At 39.3% G+C, this 23,691-nt stretch overlaps 1 protein-coding gene across 7 annotated transcripts in view; it reads left to right on the forward strand.

The window, feature by feature from the left end:
• Nucleotides 1–23,691, forward strand: part of RNF144A (ring finger protein 144A) — a 63,370-nt gene that overhangs the window by 12,969 nt on the left and 26,710 nt on the right. Inside the window, exons 2-4 of one of the 7 annotated variants that reach the window (XM_027641047.1) lie at nucleotides 4,259–4,348; nucleotides 8,850–8,962; nucleotides 10,067–10,165. The exons of 2 other annotated variants lie outside the window; for them this stretch is intronic. In XM_027641047.1, the coding sequence (XP_027496848.1) occupies nucleotides 8,893–8,962; nucleotides 10,067–10,165 (169 nt within the window). In that variant the 5' untranslated portion in view covers nucleotides 4,259–4,348; nucleotides 8,850–8,892. Of the gene's footprint in view, nucleotides 1–4,258; nucleotides 4,349–8,849; nucleotides 8,963–10,066; nucleotides 10,166–15,645; nucleotides 15,844–22,732; nucleotides 22,845–23,691 lie in introns of those variants that run through there. 4 more of the 7 variants (XM_027641046.1, XM_027641048.1, XM_027641050.1 and 1 more) reach the window with 4 other exon arrangements.

Genomic DNA, 23,691 nt, shown 5'->3' on the forward strand with positions numbered 1-23,691 from the left:
GTTTTGTACTAAGCAAGAAGAAGGGCTGGCAGAGGAACTGAAAAAGGTGTGTGGTAGAGATTTTGAGAATGGAGTTCTTAAGCAGCTTGAACACTAACCATACCCTGACAGTATGAGAAGAGACTACCTTGACAGGAAAGTATGTTGTACTGACTTCTTGTTACTCTCCCTTTTTAATTTATTTTCTTTCTTTTCTCATTTACAGAGTGATAGGTCTTCAGTCAGTGTTTCTAGTTACACATAAATGGAAAAGTGAATGGCTGTAGCTCTTGAAACCAGTAAATTGCACTTCCCACCGTTAGAGAAAGTAGTGAATCTTCTGAGGTTTCCAGCCCAAGTCAGATCATGTGCCCAGGCAGTATTTGTTACCCACGTACAAGTTAATTGTACTTATCAGGGTACTTGGGAATATGTAATAATTTGTGGGGTTCAGGTTAACAACCTGATAGCCCTTCTAACCCTAAGGAAGCAGTTTTCTTGTTTTACAAACAGTTACACCATAATGAAAATCTGGTTTGTTTTTCCTCCTGAAATGTCAAGAGAATTTAGGAAGAGGGTAGTAACATATTTTGTCAGATTTCCTAATTTTCAGGCAAGATTTGTTGTAAAGAAGTAGCAGAGGAAGGCTGAAGTGAGCGGGGAACCTCTTTTGGTGACACAGCTGCTGCCTGAATAGCTGATCAGTAGCCTAGAATCTTACAGTGCATATATATATATATATATATGAGCATTTTTCAAGTATTGGTTGCCTGAGTAACAGTAACTACTGTTTGTTTGTTTTTCCTAAAGGTATGGTACATATTTTTCCCATATCACATCTCCCTTTAAATGGAAATCAGAGTGGAGGATGAGAATGTTTTTGGAATTAAATGCATATTTCTTGGAGCATTCTTTAACATTTGGAATTTCTATAATTACAAATATTTTTAAATAGCATGTTGTCTAAAATTTAGGATGAATAAGGAAAACTGGAATCTTGTGTGTTTGGTTATAAACTAGTTCCAAGCTGCATTTTTTTTTTTTTTTAGATTTGGTAGCAAAGGGCAGGTTTTATGTTAAAAATTTACATACTCAGTTTGGGGATATAAGTTTTTTGAGTATTTGTTGGAAAGGAACTGAGCTGATGATTTATCTCTGAGAAACAACACTATTGGATAAATCTGAAACTGGGAAATAGCTTGCAGTGAAAGTAAGACTACTGCCAATTGCTGTGTTCCGAATTTATAGAATCATAAAATTGTTTAGTTGCAGAAGACCTTTAAGTGATCAAGTCCAAGTGTTTACCCAGTACTGCCAAGTCCACCATTAAACCATGTCCCCAGGTACCACATCTACACGTCTTTCAAATACCTCCAGGGATGGTGATTCCACCATTTCCATGGGGAGCCTATTGCAATGCTTGACAGCTTTTTCAGTGAAGATTTTCCTGATAGCTAATCTATACTTCCTCTGGTGCAATTTGAGCCATTTCCTCTTGGCCTATTGCTTGTTACCTGGGCTACAAGCTCATTTCAGATAGTTGTAGAGAGCAATGAGGTTCCCCCCTCACAGCCTCCTTTTCTCCAGGCTAAACAATCCCAGCTCCCTCAGCTGCTCCTCATCAGGCCTGTGCTCCAGACCCTTCACCAACTCCACTGCCCTTCTCTGGACTCGTTCCAGCACGTCAATGTCTTTCTTGAAATGAGAGGCCCAAAACTGGTCACAGGATTCAAGGTGTGGCTTTACCAGTGCCAGGTATGGGGAAGTGATCACTACCCTGGTCCTACTGGCCACACTGTTGCTGATACAAACCAGGATGCCCTTGGCCTTCCTGGCTGCCTGTGCATACTGCTGGCTTGTGTTCATCTGGCTGTTGACCAGCACCCCTAGGTCCTTTTCCACCAGGAGCTTTTCATCCACTCTTCCCCGAGCCTGTAGCACTGAATGGGTTGTTGTGACCCAAGGGCAGGACCTGGCACTTGGCTTTTTTGAACGTCATACCGTTGGCCTTGGCCCATCAATCCAGCCTTTCCAGATCCCTCTGCAGAGCCTTCCTACCCTCAGTGCTTCTGCCCAATGTGGTGTCATCTGGAACTGACTGGGGTACTTGACCAGTCATCTGGATGATTGATAAAGACATTAAATAGGACTGGCCCCAAGACGGATCCCTGGGGGTCACCACTTGTGAGCAGCTGGAGCAACTCCATTCGCTACTACTCACACTGGGCCTTTTTGTCTAGCCAGTTTTTTACCCAGTGAGCAGTACACCTGTCCAAGCAATGAGCAGCCAGTTTCTCCATGAGAATGCTGTGGGAAAGGGTATTAGAGGCTTTAGTAAAGTCTAGATAGGCAACATCCACAGCCTTTCCCTTATCCAATAAGTGGGTCACCTTGTTACAGGAGATCAGGTCGATCAAGCAGAATCTGCTTTTTATGCTGTCTGGGCCCGATCCTCTGGTTGTCCTGTACATGCCACATGAAGGCACTTGGGACGATCTGCTCCATGATCTTCCCTGGCACTGACATCAAGCTGTCAGGTGTGTAGTTCTCCACATCCTCATTCTACCCCTTTTTAAAGATAGGTGTCACATTTAACTTCCAGTCACCTGGGACCTCCCCAGTTAGCTAGGACTGCTGGTAAATGACTGAGAGAGGCTTGGTGAGCATGTCCACCAGCTTCCTCACTTGAGTGTAGATCCCATCCAGCCTCATAGTCTTATGTGCATCAAAGTGGTGTAGCAAGTTGCTGACCATTTCACCTTGCATTATGAGGGCTTCATTCTGCTCCCTGTCTTCCAGCTTAGAGGGCTGGGTAACCCTGAGAACAATTGGTCTTATGTTAAAAACTGAGGCAAGGAAGACATTAATACATCAGCTTTTTCCTCAACCTTTGCTGCTATATTCCCCTACATTCAATAAAGGATGGAGATTTTCTTTAGCCTTCTTGTTGCTGATGTATTTATAGAAACTTTTTATGGTCTTTTATGACAGTAGTCAGAATTAGTTCTAGTTGGGCTTTGGCCCTTCTCATTTTCTCCTTGCATAACCTCATGACATTCTTGTAGTCCTTCTGCAAATTGCTGAGGTCATAATGTCTCCTTCTTTGGCCTCTTTTCTTATTTCAGGGATCAAAAATTTTCCTTTTATAATTGCTATGCCCAAAACAACCTCCAACTATCTTATCACCCACAAGTCCTGTATTTGTGAAAAGCAGGTCCAGTGAAGCACCTCTGCTGGTTGAGTCACTCGCCAGCTGTTTCAGGAAGTTCTCCCACACAGTCCAGGAATGTCCTAGGCTGTTTCCTTTCTGATTTATTGTATTTCCAGCAGGTATCTGGTAAGTTGAAATCCCCCAAAAGAACATGACTAGTAATCATGGTGCTTCTCACAACCACTTATAGTGTATTTTGTCTGCTTCTTCATCCTGGTTGGACAGTCCGTTACAGACTAGCACTAGGATACCTGCCTTATTGGCCTTATTACCCCTGATTCTTACCTATAAACACTTCACCCATCATCAAGCTCTATGTAGTAAAAACACTCTCTGACCTCCAGGGCTACCCCACCACCTCTCCTTCCTTGTCTTTCCCTTCCAAAGGATTTATAGCCATCCATTGAAGCACTTCAGTTCTGTGGGTCATCCCACCATGTCTCTGTGATGCCACCTGCTGCACAGTAGCTTCCAACTCTTCCTCTTTGTTTCCCTCTTTTCCCTGGCATCTCATCAGAGTTTTTAAATTGCTCTGCCTACAGACTGATTTCTTTTTTTTGCTCGGAGTAGTGGGCTTTGTACATTTTTTTGTATGTATGTTGTATGTATGTTTTCCTAGTACAGCTTCTACAGAGACTTTGCTAAATGTGAGAAAAGCTGTTGTAGTTCACTACTGGTTTTATATGTAAGAAGTTCCTGAACCTAGCTCTGAATACAATTGGTGATGTCTTCCTAAAGTTCTGGGTCATGGGGCTGCAGCTGTATAGGGTGATAGTAAAATGTGAATTTTCAGGCTTGGAAATTCAATGATAAAGACAAAAATAATAATAGTAAAATTCTCTCATGTAATGGGATTAATCTTTCCAAGCTGCTAAGTGCAAACTGATCCAGTAAGTGCAGAGAGTAGAATGGGTTAGGAGGTGAATTTTGTCTGTCTTTGCTAAGACTGCTTGTGCTACCACACAATTTTAAAAGCTCATTGGCAAAATGGAGCTGTTAGTTCTGGGTTCATACAATCAATCTAAATAAAGTCTGACCCTTATGATCTTTTTTTTTTTTTTCTTTCAGGCTTGTCTAACACTACCTTGAGCCAAATTCCTAGACTGGTTGGTGCTTTCTCATGGAATCCCTGTGACTGACAAAGGAGAGATTGTTGTGGTAGGCATTTGCCTTGACTGTCTTGACAACACTTGGCCAGGGCACAGGCAGATGCAGTTTCCAGTGCATCCAGTCTTTCATAGGACTCTTACACCAACAGAAGCTGAGAGAGGGGAGAAAAAGAGCCTGAGAGATGGGTTTTATAGTCTTTGGAACTGCTGTTTGGTTCTCCATAAAACTAGAAACCACATAGCCTGAGGTACTATAGAGGAGGGAATTTGTCAAAATTTGATTTTAATTATGGATCTCTAGAATGAAAAGGGTTCATTTACCAAAGAAATGTAGAAAAACAACAAACTACATTCTAGTTATCTTCCTAGCAAAATCCAAGTCACAGAGGAACTTGTTTTGCTGTAGTTTGGCAACTATCTGAAAAGTGCAGTTTTATGGTATTACCTAAAATGGGTTCACTAGACTTTTATTTTTAAATCTCAACATATATATATAGACATATATGTCTATATATATATATAAAATGTCTCTTTATATCTCTGTAACGGAACCTGTTTTGCTTTCATATATGGTTCTTGATTTAATAGTTCAATTTCCCATGTACTCCATACTCCAAATAAGGAAGTGGGATAATAAGTGTGATTTTCTTTTTGTGGTGGCTACAGTTCTATCTGTACTGCATAGCAAATTATTCATATATTTGATCAATGTGTTTCCAGTCAGTAAAAAAAAGTAGTACATATTTATCTTTTTGTCTTTTAGAAGGCAGTAAAAATTCTATTTAATTTAAGCCATTCTGTTTCTCTGTGGTTTGGAAAAGATCATCCTGCAAACATCACTAGATCTGCAAGTACTGCACTGTGCTTGCTCTAATTATAGAATCAACTGGGTTGGAAAAGACCTCTGAGATCATCAAGTCCAACCCTTGATCCAACACTGCTGTGGTTACTAACATGGCTATATGCAGAAATAATGATATTTTTAGATTCCTCATTTCTTCGTGAACTGCTGTTGGTAGCTTTGTTTTCTCCAGCAATGCCACCTTTGTGTACATGCATCTTCTGGAAGTAGCACTGAAAAGTCATACTTTCGGACTCGCAGATTGTAATTTTTTTTCCTCCTTTTCTTTGGAACTTCTATTCTTGGCTTAATTATCAAAATGTAATGGTGTTTTTGCTTGACTCTTTCTGATCACAGGAAAAACCTCTTGTGAAAACATAGTCATGGCCTCATTGGCTTGTATTTGACTTTTTAATGTAACAAGCTATATGCTCAGCTTGAGTAACATATCTTAATGTAAAGAAGTACTTCTTAAATGTATAACTAGTTGAAATATTTTTCATTTAGATGTTTTTTGTTCCCTTTTTTACTACCAAGTGGAGAAATCTGTATTACCACATCTTTTTTTACTAGCAGAAAAACAAAATGGAAGGAGGTGAAGAAAAGAGACATAAATTTCATTTAAAAACAAAATGTCTGATATTATTTTTCCATATCCCTTGCTTAAAAAGCAAATTGAGGTTCAAAAAAATGGTACAATTTCATTTTTTTCTTCTTTAATTTAACTGATTGATTTAACATATAAATACAGAGAAGTGAAAATTATTTTTTTAAGTCCCTCACAGTTTGGTCTGTACCTAGTTAATTGCTTTTATAAACTTTCAACTTACAAGTAATCAGCATTTTACCTACTTTTGAAAAGCTATAATAGAAACATGTAATTCATCTCTGATACTTAGAAACTTAAAGAAAATCTCTGTAACAGATCAAAAATGGCAAGTTTATATGTCTGTCCTTTTGGTCAATGATTTCTCTTTATCTTAAATAATTCCTCTCTCATTTGTGTGATTTACATTACCCTACATCATGTGTATTCAAGGAGTGACTATATCTCTTCTTGATCTCCATGTGTGAAGCAAATAAACCAAAGTCCCCCAGCCTCTTTCCCTGTGTCCAGCTCTTCACTCTTCTCCTATAGAGCCCCATACCTTTGGGCGTAGGTGGGGGTCTGCCTCTGTACCCATTCTCCACCGTGTTCTTATCAGTAGTGCAGCTGGTTCTCACTGGTTGTGTAGTTTTCTATTGGGGTGTTTCTGAAGATCCTCAAACCTCTTCAGGCCCCATATCCCATTATCTGAAATGCACGGGGAAAAATATGTGTGAAGTATTCTCTGGACCTGTATCCAGTCTCTTGGAAAGATATGCATGGCTGGTCTGTCTTTTTTCCTGAAAGAAACAGAAACCTCAGTTGTGTGGCTGTTTGCTCTTGTTTCACATTTGCCAGAACTTCTGTGATATTTTATGGACTTGGATGATCAGTGTGAGAGCAGCTCTGACATGTTGTGCACATACATAGCTGAAATGTGCCTTGAGCTTTTCAGTCTTTCTGCTGCCTGCCAGCCCTATTTCACTGAAATGGCTCTGAAGGATTACTGGAATGGAGCATGTCCTGGCAGAGGTCTGTATTGGAAAATATTTGTGGCATATGGATGATCATGAGGTATTTGTGTAACGAACGAGAACATACCATACGTAGCTCAGACGATTAATACAAAGCAGAGGAGTGTTGCCCTCTGATTTTTCCTTGTCTGGCAGGCAAGAGCCCGCCAATCCTGTCAGTGTAATAGTGGGCAGAGTGGCACAACTAATTGAACCTTCCTAAGCATCTAGAGAAAAGCTTGTGCTCTTGTCATCTTTAAAGATGCTTTTGAAGATGTAACTTGCTCCTGCTCATTAGTAGGGAGAGAAGCAAGCAGATGGGGAAAGTCAGTGCTTGCCAGTAAAATGCAAAATTCTTCTCTAATGATCTAGTGTTGGCTTGAAATTGTGGGATTTTCTAATAGAGTTGTTAATTTTATCTCATTGTTTATAACCTTTAAAATAGTTATAATGTTTTATTTCACTGTGGAAGGAAGCAATCAAAATATTTTGGCTTTGCCTTAGATAAAGATGTTTTCTAAGTAGCTGTCTGTAACCCTAGTGGTGGCTGAGACCTCTATAACTGAGTCAGTGTACAATAATTTAGTGACAAGTGTGCAGTGTGGGTGATCAAGCTCCAGTGATACACTAATAATTATGGTGATAATGATATTATGTCTCATAGCAGTAGCCAAAGGCACAGCTTGGCTCAGTCCAACTTAGAAAATGGATAGCTAATGAAATTTAATAAAAATGTAAATACAATCTGCCTGCAAAAGTCAAGTATTGCTTTTTTAACCTGTGACTAGAGGACAGAACTGCATTGTGGAGGCGACAAACTCATTTCTGTAGTGTTGGCCACGAAGTAAAATTTGATTTTAGTTATAGGATGTAAAACTAAACTTACTTATTAGCTTTAGTCACAAAAAATCTCCCCCAATAGCCAAGAAGGGTTTGAAGGTTGGAAATACTTTTTTTCAGTAAGGAAAATTTTAAAAAGTAAATTAACTCATTCTCAAACCATATGCATTCCCTTATTTGCCTGGTTGTTTGGATATTTGGATCTGGCTTGTGCAGAGCAACATGGAAGTGGTTCTGACCAGGTAAGGCTGCTTTGGTCTTCATGCTTTCTAATTCTTAGTTTTGAATGTCCCACTATTGCTGCACAAGAACTTGGCATCCTATTGAAATAAATAGCTGTCGGTTACATTTCTGAGGCTTTGTTTCAAATACTGGAGGTTTTTTCCTTCATTTTTGTAGTTTTGGTGTTGCTGGATTGTTTTTTTGAACGTAGTATTAGCTTCTAATAAGTTCAGATTAAAAAGATGTTTTGGGGTTCTATCATACATCAAAACCTGAAGGGGAGTTGTTTCTTTCTTCTTTTTCAGTCTGTAGAATGAAATCTGACTGCAAATGTTCACGTTTTTTACAGATTTCATGTATATGTGAAATTGGCTTTTTGTAGAGGTTGTTCCAAGATCTCTATAACTGGTCACCTTTCTGTTGTGATTGCAAGAGTCAGTGGAATTGGGGATATTCTTTTCCTCCAGTTCAGCAAAGTGAGAAGGGAGTAGGGGACACTGAGTACTGCAGATGCAGAAAGCAACAGGGAAAAGCACTAGGGTTCCAGTACTTTAAATGTGTTGGAATGTACTGGCAATGTATGGAAGTAGGGAAGGAGGCACAAGTCAAGGCAGTTGTCTGCTGTTGTGTATTATGACCTTCATAAAGTTAGGCAACCACTGCATACTAGTCCTTTAAGCAATCATCTGTCTTGTGCAAAAGGGTCTTGTTGCTGCATAACAAAGTTCCTGAGCTTTCACAAGCTGTCTTCCACTTTTTCTGCTTCTTTTGAATGCAATGTACACAAATTCACTATAGCAGTAACTGAGAAATCTTTCTGACTCTGGATTCAGACATCGATCAGAGAACATTAGAAGCCCCACTGCAGTTTTTTGTTCTCCTGTTAGCGTATTGATCCCAACAGGAACTGATAGCTCTCTCCATGTTTGCTGTCATCTCAGCAATATTCCCCCTATCCCCAGTAGTTAGAAATTAAGTTCTTCCTTTTTTCTTCTGGCTTGGTTTTTTCATGTCTCAATCCAGTTTCACTTTCCTATAAAATTTGCAGGTTGGCTTTAAACAACACTTCAGAATAAAAACTGCCAGTAGGAATGAAGCCGCTGAAGAGCTCTGCATCTCAGAAAGGAACTGTCCACTTCATCCTTTTCCTTTTCCATTGTGGTAAAAGGCTGATTTACAGCTTGTTGTATTAATCAGCTCTCCTTTTAATGTCCTTGTCATATCTTGGGGTACTTGTTCCCATTTCTGTAAAGCCTTGAGCCCAGGTCTGGGGAGAAAGCAGGTTGGTGGCTGGTCTGTCACAGGCATAAGCTGAGCTGCATAAGCAAAGTAGTTTTCTCAGGGACTATGGAAAGAACTTCTCCAGGAACTCGGAGCCCTCTCAAACCTCACTGCTTGCTGTTCCTAGCACAACAGCCACTTTTCAACCACACTTTCTTTTAACCAAAAACAAAACCAATCTGCACAGAAGAAAACACTTCATTTTGAGTATTAGTAGAAAAGGCAGGAGAGAGTACAAACAGTCTGTAAACTGGATAATTATATTGCTTTATGCAGTACATGCCACTTTGCCTGCTTTTTCCATCTGCTAAGTCTCTGACCACTCCTGGCATTGCAGCAATCCAGACCTCCTGGTTATTTCAGGTCACTAGCAGGTGATGGTGCATGCTCCTCAGACAGGCTCAGGTGACTGAAATCTATGCTGGAAGTTAAGCTCAGTTTGTCACTCAGTATTGAAGTGTTGTACCCAAGTGCAAGAGCCTGTATTGCTGTCCAGCACCCAGGAGAAGAGATCTCTGCCCAACAGCCTGAATTCTTCCTCTAGAGCCATTTTTTTGTCCATAATTGGCTCCTTCTGTATTGCTTTCATTATTTTTATACTTTTTTATCTTTATTAGCCATTTTTACAAATGGTTGAGTACTTTTATTAATTTCTAACAATCACAGAAGCCCCTCGTAGAAAGCTTGTGTATTGTTTTTAGGTGTAGTATTTAGGTGTTTCCTGGTCTGCATGTCCTTCTCATTTTCACAATCTCCTGTAGGCCTTCATTAGTAGGGTTTGGTTTTTTTTGGTGGTTTTTTTTTTAAAGTATGGAAAGACTATGAATGTGCAGGTAGTTACTGACCTAGTGGTGTTGTCAGTCATATTCCCAAACTGCCCATTAACTCAACTGTGTGACATCAGAGGTTTAAAGTTTGTGGCAAAATGTGACTTACAGCTGGTGCAGTATGTCTGATGCTAAAAACTCCCTATTCTCTATCTAGGACAGAGTTTGATGTGGATGAAAGAAACCCTGAATTTCCCATATTCTGTTGCATTGTGGAGTCTTCCTACACTGCTCTGCTCTAGCTTTTCCCACCTAAGTGAGTTCTGAAGCCCACCAAGCACCTTCGTTTAAGCTGTGATGTTCTTGCTCCCATCTTTGCTGACCACTGTAAAGGAGATGGACTGCTTTGTGTCTCCAGTTTTTGAACAAATGGCTTGTTCCAACTCTTTTGGAGAAGCAGCAGCCAGCTACTGTGCTCTTCCTTCTTGTTTTTTTTTTTTTTTTTAACGTAGCACTACTTTACTCTCTTGAGTCTTATTTAATTGGTTTCCTGCTGGAAAGAAACTAAAGAGCTACCTTTGCTAATTAACTAGGACAAAATAGTCTACTGGTAGACAATGTAGGTTAACCAAGGATTTCAGAAGAGATGTGGGATAGCTTTGATGGTTAAGCACTTCTCTGGTGGTGGATTCTTGTCATTAAATATGCAATAGGAATTCAAAGATGTTCCAGGTTCAGTTCCTTCCTTCTGGATTTCTTTTTTTCCTGTGTAATTTTATTATTGACAAATTACTTAATCCTAAAAGCATGTACAGCTCTTAACTGCTAGTCAAGCATTTATTGTCCTTGGACCAAAAGAACCCCAAAACTCAATAAAACTTTCAGACCTGTGACACAGCTTACTCATGTAGTAGACTATATTTAGGAAAATTAATAGCCATATTTGAAATTAAATTTCTAATTTTGGCCACCTAGATTGCTAGGTGCAATAAAATAAACCAAGAAAGGGCAATCAGATTGAGTTTGTTACTAGGAATATCTAAAAACAAACCACAAAAGCTAATTTTAAACAGTGGGTTGTAATCCATGCTGTTTGGTTTAGAACCCCTGCAGCAATTCCTTTCCAAATATCTATTTTAAACTGGTGGGTTAGACCTCTGTGGCTACTTTTTCACAGTGTCCTTAACATAAAACAGTGGTGACCATTAAAGTAAATAGGAAAAAGTGACAGTTACAGAACTTACCCTCCCCCCCAAAAAAAAAATTTTTTAGTACAGTGGATTCCCTTTAAATAGAGGGGTATGTTTCAAGAGGTGGGTGGTGTGTGTGTACTGTGTTACTTGGCTGGGACCATAATGAACGACCTCATCTGTGATCTTCCCAGAAGCTGGAAAAGAGGGCAGGCTTCTGTGGTTTATATCTTGTTTGGTTTGGGAAAGTGTGAGTTGAACTTGGAGAGTTTCCTACTATCTAAAATGTTCAACACTTGACCTCTGGAAAGCATAGAATATCTCTGCCTACCAATTTTAATTCAGCCTTTTTAATTGTAACTTTTTTGAGTAAAAAGGCTTTTTTTTTTTCTTTATTTAACATGATTGCTTTAGGCTGTGTACAAAAGGGTGGAAGCTCCAGGAGTCAGAACTGCTCAAAGAGTGTTTCAGGAGTCTGGATAAAATGGTTACCCCCTACATGCAGCTGCTCAACTGTTTTCTGAGGCAGAGAATTTCATACCAAGGCTATGACCATTAGTTGAATTGTCTTATAACTTGTTTGTATTGATGTTAACTTCTGTAACCTCTGGTCCACTGCAGTGTACACTGTACAAACATAAAAATTAAAGTCTTTTTCCCACAGAGGAATTTGCAGTTGATCTGTGTTAATAAACTGGTTGAGACTGTGCAGAGCACCCATATGAGTATCTGTGAAGCTCCTGAAAAGGTTTTTTCAGACATAACTCCTGTCCAAGGTGAAAGGCTTGACGTAGATGTTTTGCAAAGGGAGAAGCATGTCTTCAAAGAACTTAGTCTTCTCCTGAGTCTTGTTTTTGTAGGACAAACTTTAGTCACCTTTTAGGTAATGGACTGATCACTTGGACCTCTGTAAGGAGCTTATTTTATGAAGAGGCTTTTTTCTGTCAATGCTTTACATGTAAGTATCACTGCTTTATTTGTTTCCTTCTTTAGGAAATAAAACAACTAAATTATGATTCCATTAACTTCCTTTAAAAACCACAGAGACTCACTGAAAAAAGCTCTTTGTTTGACTGTTTTGTTTTTAATCCTTTTCTTTATAAACCCCTAGAATGATGACCACAAGCTTAAGCTGCCTCAAAAATGTTTTTGCCTTGCCAGAATAAGTCTATGCAAATTTCTCTTGCTTTATGCATCAAGCCAGGTCTCTCTGCTGGGAAACTGAAGAGTAGGTATGCGTTTTCTATCCCTGTGCCCAGTGTGCTCTCTGATAGTAAGCAGGTCAGCACTGTGACCCACAAGATGCATAGCAAGGACTGTGTTTTAACATCCTTCCTGCCCCCATTCACAAGCAGGTAGGAGTTACAGATAGAGCAGGATGCAGGCAGTTTGAACAGAGATACAAACCAAAACTGCTCTGACAAACGTGCAGCATGGGGTATATCCAAAACTCCAGGACTGGCTACCTGTTGCCATGTCTGTGTTAATTTGGGAAGGGAGTTAATATGGTCTGGGAGTACTGAGAGACAATGCAAAATGTTAGCAGGGAATTCCTATCTTGAGTAGGCTGTCGCTTTTTACTGCATACTGAATCTACAGCAAAGCTAAGTACTCTGATCACACTGGGTATTTATGCATTGCTTAATTGGTACCTGAGGTGTTCCCTCTTTAGCAGGATGAACTATATGGGTATGTAGAAGGTGTAATGGACTAAGTACCTTCAGTTTTCTCTTTATAACAATACAACGACATGTAAGGCAACATGCTTTTTTCTTTATTTTTCTTGCAATTCAAATCTATTTTGCTGATATGTTAGAAAAACTTTATTTAAATGACTTCTTGATAGCTTATTCTATAGAGTTGGTATATTCCTGCAACAATTTTTGACATCTCTTCTGCTTGGGTAACTCAAAAGCCAAGTCTCTTCTATAATAATAAAAGGTTAAAAGTCCAGAAGGTCTTAATCATAGAATCACAGAATGGTCAATGTTAGAAGGGACCACAGGGTGTCATCTGGTCCAAGCTCCCTGCTCAAGCAGGGTTGTCCTAGAGCACATTGCCGAGGCTTGTGTCCTGACATTCTTGAATACTGCCAGTGAGGGAGATTCCACAACCTCTCTGGGCAATCTATTCCTGTGTGTGGTCACTGCACAGTAAAGAAGTTCTACCTCATTCAGGTGGAGCCTCCTGTGCATTGGTTTCTACCTGTTGCCTCTTATCCTTATTAAATGGATTAATTGGCAAGGAAAGCCCTTTGCCACTGTATAATTACCAGTAGTTTGTTCTTAAGGTTTTGTTAGAAATGAGGAAAGAAAAACTATAGTTCACGCATCCAAAAGCATCTTAATTTAGTGCAATTAATCAGTGAGTTAAAGGAGAAAACTAAATGGAAACTAGAAGTAATAAACCAAAGACCAATACCTATTGATTTTTGAGCTGTGCTCAAGCATACAGAGTGGTACAGGGAAAATCCCAGTAGCATTCCTCTGTGTGTGTTCCCAAAATCAAAGACCTGTAACTTATTGTACTTGTTACCCAGACAAGGGGAGCCCTGAAGGGAGTGTTTCCACTGTGGTGATCCTGTGCTCTTTCATTTCTTCCCTGTGATGCTTTCAACTGTCTCTACATGCCCTTAGTGCTTCAGCCTTTGGTTTTGGTATCTATGCCTGTGTGGTTGCAGAGGCATTAGGCACAGTCTCTGCCACGTGCAGATAGGGTGCTAGAATGCTACTTCTTTCTGCAGTAAACAAGTGTTATATATCTGTTGTATTGCTAATGTTGTGAAACGTAGGGAGGGAGGGGAAAAACAACAATGAAACAGGAAGCATTACTCTGCAACAGTAATGTTACTGTGAAGGATTAGAGCTGGGGCTTGATGTAATGTAATACTTTACACCTCTGAAATTACTGTAAGTGCTGATTCTCTGCAGAGAAGTGAAGGAAAACATGTACTTAGACAGCTAATGCACTGCTCATCCATCCATCCAGCTCAGCCTATGTGTTGTGGTAGGTACCAGCTGATGTGTCTGACTGAGGCATGACTAAGCTGTGTGAGCTGCTCAGTTACGCAGTCAGTTTGAGGCAGAAGAGGTTATCAGTAGGGGTTTTTTTATGATTTGGGTGATATTCTAATCACCAGACTGTCATTTTTTGGTGCATGCAGTCTTAGTGGTTCACACTGATGTTCTTACTTTCTCTTAATTGTGTTTGTTGAAGGTCTTGCAAGACGAGTGCTAAATGACTTGACTAGACCATCACATTCTAAGAGAAAGAAACCAGACCAAATTAAGTATCTGCCCCAAATTAAAGTGTTACTCTATAATAAGAATCTGACTTTTAAGTTTCCTAACCCATGTGAGTGACCTGTCCTTGCACAGTCATGTGCTGGCTGTCACACCAGCACATGGAGAAATATAGTTGAAACATGTAATTTGGGATGTGCAAGAAGAATCTTGGAAACAAACACCACTTCGTTCACTTCGTTAATACTTCAGCTAGCATGGCTGAAGTATTAACATAGACCAAAATATAACAAAATTTTGTAATATTATGCTCAAAGGCAAACTGCCAGAGAAAGGGAAAACTTGTTTCAAGCCAGTTGCCTAGTAGGACACCCTGAACTCTTTGTTTGGCTGATTTAGGCTGCACTCCCTTGGATACTGTGCAGTAGAGGTGAGAGTGAAGAACTGGATTGTCATACAAATGATATGATGGGAAGAGGGCAGGCTGCTTCAAGCAGGAGGAAATTAGAGCAGCAGTATTTTGTATAGGAAGGGAGATAGAAAGACGAAAAACTTTTAGGAGAATGCAGGGGGATAATCAATGGGATTTGAACAGTGCAGAAAGAGATATTTGTATCCAGAGTTATCAAATTTGTTGGGCCAGAGGTTTGTTGTAAAATGTCCTAGTTGATAGGTGTAATTTTTATCATGTAAAGCATCAGGTTATATGAATAGTTGATTAGTTTTTGAGAGATGCAGGACTTCTCAAATATTTTCTTCTTTTATTATCAGGAGACAATTCTGACAGAAAGATGTAGTAGGGTTTTGTTGTTGTTGGGTTTGGGTTGGTTTTTTTGTTTGTTTGTTTTGGTGTTTTGTTTTTTTTTTTCTTTTCGTGTGTTTTTCCTTTGGCTGAGGTGCCTGGTAATAGACATACAGTCTTCCCCTGAAGGCATTTGAAATCGCTTTCCTTCCTCTCACTGAATAAGTAGTATGGGCAATTATCTTAAAATCTACTTCTTTAGGCACCAACCGTAGGAGATAACTATCTTGGGTAATCTAAATCCCATCTTAATTTTTTCCTTATGCTTAGTCTGGTGCATCACACCAGCATGGCAAATGACTGTGTATAGCATGACATCTAATTCACAGGGGAAAATGGTATAATAGAGGCTGTTGCTTCTGCAGACAAGCTGTCCAACTTCTACCTAGAACTGCTGGTTTTAGCCATGGCTTTGAAAAAAGTAAAAGTAACTTTCCATATGACTGTAATGACTGCACAAAACACCTCTGTGAAGAGTTATTTTTCTGTGAAGAGTCTTTCTCTTATGTTGCATCTTGGCAATATATTCTTTCTTGTCCCATTGATGTGTGCTCTTTTGGTTCTACTTCCTCTTAATATTGTTTGTGGAAGATAACCCTTCAGAACAAGGGAAACCTTCACTCTCATCTCTGCAGAGTAGATCTGGGACATGAGACTGGGAACTTGTCCACACTGGGAGCTGTGAAAGATGTTGTCTCTTACAAGTATCTTCTTGGAGTAATTTGGTTGTTACTGAGTCACAGGAACAAGGAGCTTATGTGTAAGTTACCCAGAATGCACCCCACTCTGAATGCTGTTTTCAACTCCAAACATTTGGATTTCCAGTGTAGCATATGAAGGGATGGTACTTGCATATGTGTTGTCTTAAAACTAACATGGGAGCTGTTGTTCAAACCTGAGCTCCACTGTTGGTATGCAAGTGACAGACCCCGAGTGGGTTTGTGGTGGGTTTTTCAGTCCCATGTACTCTGTTCCTCATCTGAGACTTGTAAAGCACACTGGAAGTACAGCATGTCCTAAGCATTTTTTCGTAGTTGCAAGTAAATGGACAGTTTTGATTTCCTTTTGACTGGTGGACCAAGTGTCTCAGTCAGAACTGGGGCTCCACTCCCCTTGCTCATATTTGCAGTTTCTCAGTAACTTTGCATAGCTTTAAATGTGGTTTCTAGATCTAAGCTTCCGCGACTTTTTTCTCTTTCCCCCGGATGAAGAAAACTCTCACAGAGCTCAAGCTTGATGTTAGTTGGACTTTGTGTAAACATACTTTTCTGAGTCAACTATGAAGAAGGAAAAAGCTTGTGGTATGTTAAAGTTTGAAACTGCTCCTTACTGATTTACTGCTGTTCTGGAGACAGGCCAGAGTGTACTAATTCATCAGTTCTTGTAAGCAGAGAGGAGGGAAAGAATAGTAGGAAACAAGGAAAGGGGTGGAGGGGAAAAGAGTTGGAGAAGAGAAAAAAACATGGGGAAATACAAGGGGTGGGAGGAAAGACATAGCAAAACCATTGTTTTTGACAGGGTACCTTAGGAATTTCTGGAAAACAATAAAATAAAATGTTACCCTAGAGAGCAGTGGAATTGTCTATACCCTTCTTATTGCTGGGACCTTCATGAGCTATAACATTATCCAATCTCGACTGACTTCTGACAGATAGTGTTCGGGGGTTTTTGCAGTTCAGTTGCATGCTTTGGTTACAATTGGCTTTACAGTCAGTCTCTTTTAGGTTGGTTTCATCTTGCCTCACTTTCAGATCTCTTCTGTGTGCAGTTGATCTTCCTGTCTCTAAAATACTCAGAGCTTAAACATGTTGACTGTTAATGATTTAACCTATGACCTTCCACACTTTTGTATGGGTTTAGTGGTTGCCACAATAATACATAGATGGTGCCTTGGTATTGGCCCCAGTATTCAAAGGCAGTGGTTCACTGCAGTAAAGTAAAAAAAAAAAAATTATGGGAATTTTTAATGAGAATTTTAGTAGGTTCATGAGTCTTAAAAGCAAGTGAGAAGGGCAGGCTCATTCTCTCCAGACCGAAATGTATTACACTCGTGGCAGTTTCAAATCTAGTTGATACACCAGTGCTACAGCATCCAGGCTTTTCCTTCTGTATGATGAGGATGGGGTTTTATGAAGATGCTTTTAAAATGCGTATCCTCTTGACCTAACTGTTTCAAATTATCATAAGGTCTTGTGTCTCTGGCTGCTGAGAGTGCTCTGAGGTGTGCTGAGGACCTGGGACTCCGGTGCTGGGAAATGGAAGGGTGCAAAGATTTCTCAGCTTTTCCCTGAGGTGCTCTGCTGCTTTTGTAATCTCTTGGATAGCAAACATTGATTAGACACGTGAATTCTGGGCAGTGTTCCTTAGTATTTCCACACTTTTGTCCTTTTATTCATGCCATATTTTGGGGCATAGTGCAGTGGAATTCCACTTCAATTGTTACTTTACTCTGTACAACAAAATACACTACTTCCGAGAACAGCCAGGAAGATGATCTGTTTTTTTCTATTTTCTCCTCATTTGTCTCCTGTCTTTTCTGTTCTCTATTGTCTGTCTTCTTACTCCTTTTTTTCTTTAAATTTCTTTTTCTCCACACCTTTGAATCTTCCAGTTCTTTCCCTTCTGCCTGACCATTTGCCTTTCCCATCTACAGTTTTTTCAGATGGAGTGAAGTGATTTTTTGTTTTCTCTTTGAAATGTTTTCAGCCCTGCCTACAGGGTTTGAATAACAGCCTCACCCAGTTTATTTCAGGTTGCTGCTGTTTGGCAATGCTTCAAGAAGCCACAGTGGCACCAGAGCTGGTGACAAACACAGGAAAATGCAAGGTCAGGAAAGTCTTTGGCTCTGTCACATTATTCAGCAGCTGTATTTTTTTGAATATGTACAGGGATCTAGCTCTCTGAGGCACTTCTGCATGGACAGATGATGAGTTTATGGCATTTCTTTTGAAGTTTTAAAAATCTGTTGTTTTCTGCCTTTGTCTCCATAGTATCTTTTTCTCTCTACTCACCCGTGACTTTAATAGGCAGTATTGTCATATACATCCATGGATCTAGAAACTGACCACTAATTTCTAATATTTAAAACCTTTCATGATCAGTAATCAAGCTGTGTCGTCTAAGGTTTGGGGTTTTTTACTTTATATGATGCTCTAATTTCTCTGGAAAAGAAACGAGAAGTTTTTAGCCTGGTATTTAGCAAAGAAATTATTGGTTATTTATTTTTTTAAGTTTCCCTAAAATGACTTGTCCCTGTGCTGGTTTAAAGGTAAACCAGCAGGGGAAAATGAACTCAACCCAAAAGAGAGACTGTAAGTCAGAATAACAATTTAATAAAATAATACAATAAGTATGATTATGCAGACAAAGAACTGGCTTTAACCCACAAAACCCAAATGTATAACCCAGGACCCTGTGGCATGAACAGAGTGGTGTTCTTTGGGCCCCCTGAGTCCAAAGTGTAAAAGGAGAGGGGAAAACCTGTTGGTGAGAGTGCTGTTGCAGTCCGGTCAAGGGTGGTGGTTGCAGTCCAGTCAAGAGTGGTGATCTGCAGTCTTCCTCTGGATCCCACGAGTGGTTAAAAAAAGTTTCAAGACTCCAAGATTATATATGCTCCAGTTCAGGCAGGAATGCCCAGTACTTCCCTCAGGCCCGGGAGTTCCACAATGGGTGTGAGGACAGGGGGCACCCTCCTATCTCGCAGACCTCTTAACAACCAGTTTATAGCCTGAGGAGTCAGGCTCTATGGGCAGAGGGTGTAAATAGTCTATTGATAACAGTTTCTGGGAAATGGCATGGAGGGCTATAGAGTACCCAGTTTTGGGTTACACCCATCCAGTCATGAACTGGTCCCAGCTGTTCTAACTAGGACAGTCCCCGAAGCAGTACAGTTTTGTACTTGTAATGGTATTGTTCAAATACCTTTCCTTAGTGAAAAACTAGATGTTCTTTCTCTTTTTTTTTTCCTTCCGCATTGGAATGTTTCAGTGTAATCTTTATACATGTATATATTTTTATGTTCTCTATATATGTTACTCATATAGCCATATCTTATATATATATAAAAATCAGTTGGGAAGGTGAAGCAAAGAAACATAGTGGCTGTTCGTGAGTGGACTGAAGTCCCTGGAGTAATTGTTTCAACTCAGGATAAGAGCCTGTTTCCCATGAGCTATGTTGTCCAGGAGACTGAAGTTGCTGACAGTGCTCTAAGCCTATACGTGATCTTTTATCCCTTCTGGGCTTGGGCACTGGAATAGCTTGAAGATAAAACATAGTGAGGATGGAATTGATGGTTAATCTGTGTAAGGACTTAAAGGCCAGGTCTGGAGAGTTCAGAATAGACAATGTGTTGACATGACTTTCTGCAGTATTCTGCACAAGCTGAAGTTTCTTATGTGTTGAAGTGAGTTATACCTGAAAACAGCAGCCTGTTATACTGCTGGAAGACAGAACATGGCTTTACAGGTTGGGGTTGTCTGGAATTCAAAGGACGATATCTACCTGCTGAACTTAAGCTGTAGATAATGTAGTTGATTTGAGATCAGATTTGTGAGTGGACCTTTAGAATTAGGTAGGCATTTGACAGAATTTAAGAACCTAAGAAGGCAGGCATCAAAACTCTGAAGTTAGAAGTCTCTGAATATCCATGTAAATCCAAACTTCCATGTGTTAGTTTGCCTGATATCAAAGAATGATTTTGCTTTACTTCCCAAGCAGTTCTGTGAGGATGAAGAACTGGAGACAGTTCATTTAGATAGATGCCAGTAACTAAGTGATTGATAAATGAGAGGTATTAATCTGCCTGCCAATTTGTGTTACCATAAAATCTACCTAGTGGGTGGATTTATTATTCAATTTGTTTTATAAAGTGACTTTTAAATGACCTTTATCTGTGGTATAGTTGCATATAGTCAACGATATTATGTAGACTCCTTTCACATAATCCTGAGGATCTTTTTAAGAGCCTAGGAACAAAGAAAAAGGGCATCAAGTTCAAACTCTGACAGAGGGGTGACAAATAATGCAAACTGCAAGACTGCTGAACACCCTTAGCCACCAACCTTGATCATGTAAACAGGTCCCTGCTGCCTTGGGGGTATGGCAGAAAGCTGTTGGATTGTGTGCAGTGAGCTGCAGCTGTGGCTGCATAGGAAGGCTCAGAATTGTTGAGGTCAGAGTCAAAAATATTCACTTAATAGATGTGGCAGGCAGTGCCAGTCCCACAGTGCGATGTAGTAGCCTTTCTGCAGATGACTCCACTTGAGAAATGTGTGGGGTTTTCCTCGTAAGTAAAAAAAATTGTTTTGGGTTTTTTTATATTTTTATGTATTTCTAAAAATGGTATAAATAGTATATAAACATACTTCATATATTAAATAAATACAATGTGACAGATGTGTTTTACTTCATGTAGGGGGAAATGTAGTCTGAATTACATATATACCGTTATCTATAAATATATATACACAATACTAAAACTGTACTATAGCAGATGTGTTTGATTTCATTTAGTAGCCTGTATAACTTTTAATAGAGTTATTTTGACAGAGAGGGATGAGAGGAATGAGAACAAATTTTAAATCCTGTTTAAATCCCTTCCCTTGACTTCTAAAAGAGGTACTTTTCATTGTGTCAGTAAATTCAGATTAAGATAACTCCTTAAGGCAGATGACTTAAGTGTACCTGATTACCTGTATCTGGTAGGAGAGGAGACTGAAGCTCTTAATTTAGAAATTAAGCCCATCCTTGATTTAAAGCAGAAATTTAGATTCTGCTGAAATCTCTATTTTGAGTCTTGCTTGGTGAAAAAGACCCACCAGTTAGTGTGCTCATATGACTGTTATTCAACCCTATTTTCTAGTCACACTTTTCTCACAGTGGTGGTCATGTATCTGAAGTGTTGGCAGTGCAAATGCAGCTTGATTGTATAATGCCATAAAATACTTGACTAGCAAGCAGTAAGAAAAATCATCCTGTTTTATGACTTCTTCAATGACTTGTATGGAAAAAAATTGCATTATTTCCTGCTTTCACAGAAGCTCTCACAGTATTTCTGTTTCACTGTTTTCTGCAACTTTTTGAGGTCTGGAAAGAAAGAATCGTTCTATTCTTGACTTACTAGAGGTCAAGTCAGCTGTTTCTCACTGGAAAATGTAGTCTGTGTAGGTGGACCAAAAACTGAGGGATTACTGTTCAGAAATACAATTTGTGTTCACTTAATTCATTAATTGTTCTGCAGAAGTGAAAAAAATTGAAAGATTCCTTTTCTCTCCATACCCATTTCCTGGAATGCCTAACAATCACATTTTAAATATATTGACATGTTTTTACAGCAACAGGACTTCAGTCACTTCTATCTCTTTATGCAGTGGTTTCCTTTTAGTGTGGGCATGCACATGATTGCAGAATTGAACAGTTATTAGTCAGGTTGTTGATTATTTATGACAAGACTGTCTGAACAAACTCTTAGTAAAGCTATTTCTTATGCTTCTTGCTTTCAGCTTGCTTTGGGATGATGTCCTAGAAAACTATGTGCTGTGTGACCATATTTTTTACAAATTCAATATTATCAGATATGGACCACAGTCAACAAAAATACAAAAATGAGACTGACCTTGATTGCAGTGGAATTTGTAGTCTCTGAACTGACAACCAACTTCCCTTCTGGTTTTCTGTGTCTCTAAGTCTGATTTGTTGTGTCCGTTTTCAGTACTGGTGTTTGGACTGAGTTTGGTAAGCAACACTAAATGTCCAATGAACTAAATATTTAGTGTGCTAAGGTCTATTCAGTTGGGTATATTGGTCTGTAGTTCTGTACCTTCGCTAGCTGTATTTCTTGAGGCCTCATAGCAGGTAGCCAAATGAAGAGGCAAAATTTTCTACTGGCTGTTTGTGTAACTGGTGACCTTGAGTACAATGACGAACCAAGGCATTTTTCGATATCTTGTTTCTTTAGAACTTCTTTTAGTTATCTTGTCTTTTTTCTTGCAATTACGTAGCATTGTCCCTGAAACATTGCTCATCACTAGAATGCAGGAGAACACAATCTGAAGCCATAAGAGGCCACAACTGTGGAACAGTGGGAGTCTTAATCTGTTTATGACAGAAGGTGTTTGTTTCTCTGCTTTTCTCTTGTGAGTTTGTTGTTTGGTTTTGTGCTGGGTTGTTGTTGTGTTTTGGTTTTTGTTTGTTGTTTTTTTTTTTTTGTAAAAAAGCTTTTTTAAACATCATGATGTAAACACAGAAGCTTATTATTTACTTGCAGCAGTGTGCCAGATGATCATGAAACAAGATCTAGTCTGTGCTTGGGAAGGTTTTATTCTCTCTACCTTTAAAGAGATACCCAGCAGAGATGATCCACTGGGATGTGGAGGTTTTTTGTATATATTTTTCAAGACCAGGTGGCAAATTTCTTGATCCTGTCACATCATAAATGTAAGATTTCATTATTAAAAGATGTTTGGCAAGGAGGGGTGAGGAGAATTAGGTCTGCTACCATTTGAAGCTGAATTCAGGTTTTACTTGGTTATCACGATGGCTGAATTCAGCATGAATTACATGCCAGCTGTACAGGGCAGCCAGTTTCTGCTGGCCTGTTGGGAACCAGCTTGAAAGACATTTCGCTTTGATTCACTCTTACTTTGCAGCAGATGAAGAGGAGAAATATTTCCCAGTGAGGTGTTACTGCAATATAGTTGTGCTGCAAGAAGAATTACCACAGGGATACCAGTAAACCTCTGAATGTCCTAGGGAACAACAGTAAGCACTGGGGCTGAAATGTTGATATTTTCCCCTTTATCTTCACTTATTGACCCACATGGAATATATATTTAAATTTTTTTTTGTCTGAATTGGGTTGTATCATATATTTGGTAAACCTTAGTTTGCATTGTATTGGATTTTACATCTTCACCATAAAATTCACTAGGATTTTGGTCTGCCTGATGTATACAAGTGCATCCTTAACTTAAATCTATCCTTCTTGATTGTTTGTTTGCTAGTTTCATCCACTTGCTACCATAAGTATCAGATATGCAATAAACTGGTCAGGACAAGCAAAGGACACTCCAAACAATAGCAGACAGTTCAGGTGTGTTTGGTCACTTCTTCTCAAATACCTTATGAAACTGTCTGTAAATGTCAGCTAAACCAAAGCTTGGAAAAAGAAAATGGGTTTTGCTGGTAATTTGTGTTAAATGAAGAAGTAGTGGTGACTGACAGTAAAGAAGCAGCCTAATAACCTTAAAAGTCTTGGGGTTTCATTAATATCACTGTGTCAGACCTTGATGTTAAGGTCTCAGAACACACTGCACAGCACAAGTTGTATTTTGTGACGTGTAGCCATTATTCATGTGTTGTTCTGTGGAACTCTTTCATCTGTTTCCTTTGAAACAGTGTGGAGTTTGTGGGGGCTTTCAGAGGAAATGATCCAGAGCGACCCTGGAAATGGAGTTGCTTAATGTTTCTTCTCTCCTCTTCTCCCTGATGGCTGCACTAGAAAAAAGTTTTTTGGTGTCCTTTATGTACCTTATAAAAAGCATCTTCTAATGAGTTAAACTGAATGGAGGAGCTGACAAAATCTTCAGTTTGTTTCAGAAATTTTAGA

This window comes from Corapipo altera, unplaced genomic scaffold (genome assembly GCF_003945725.1).
Source record: "Corapipo altera isolate COAL_440 unplaced genomic scaffold, ASM394572v1 46, whole genome shotgun sequence".
Classification (NCBI taxonomy): Eukaryota; Metazoa; Chordata; class Aves; order Passeriformes; family Pipridae; genus Corapipo; species Corapipo altera.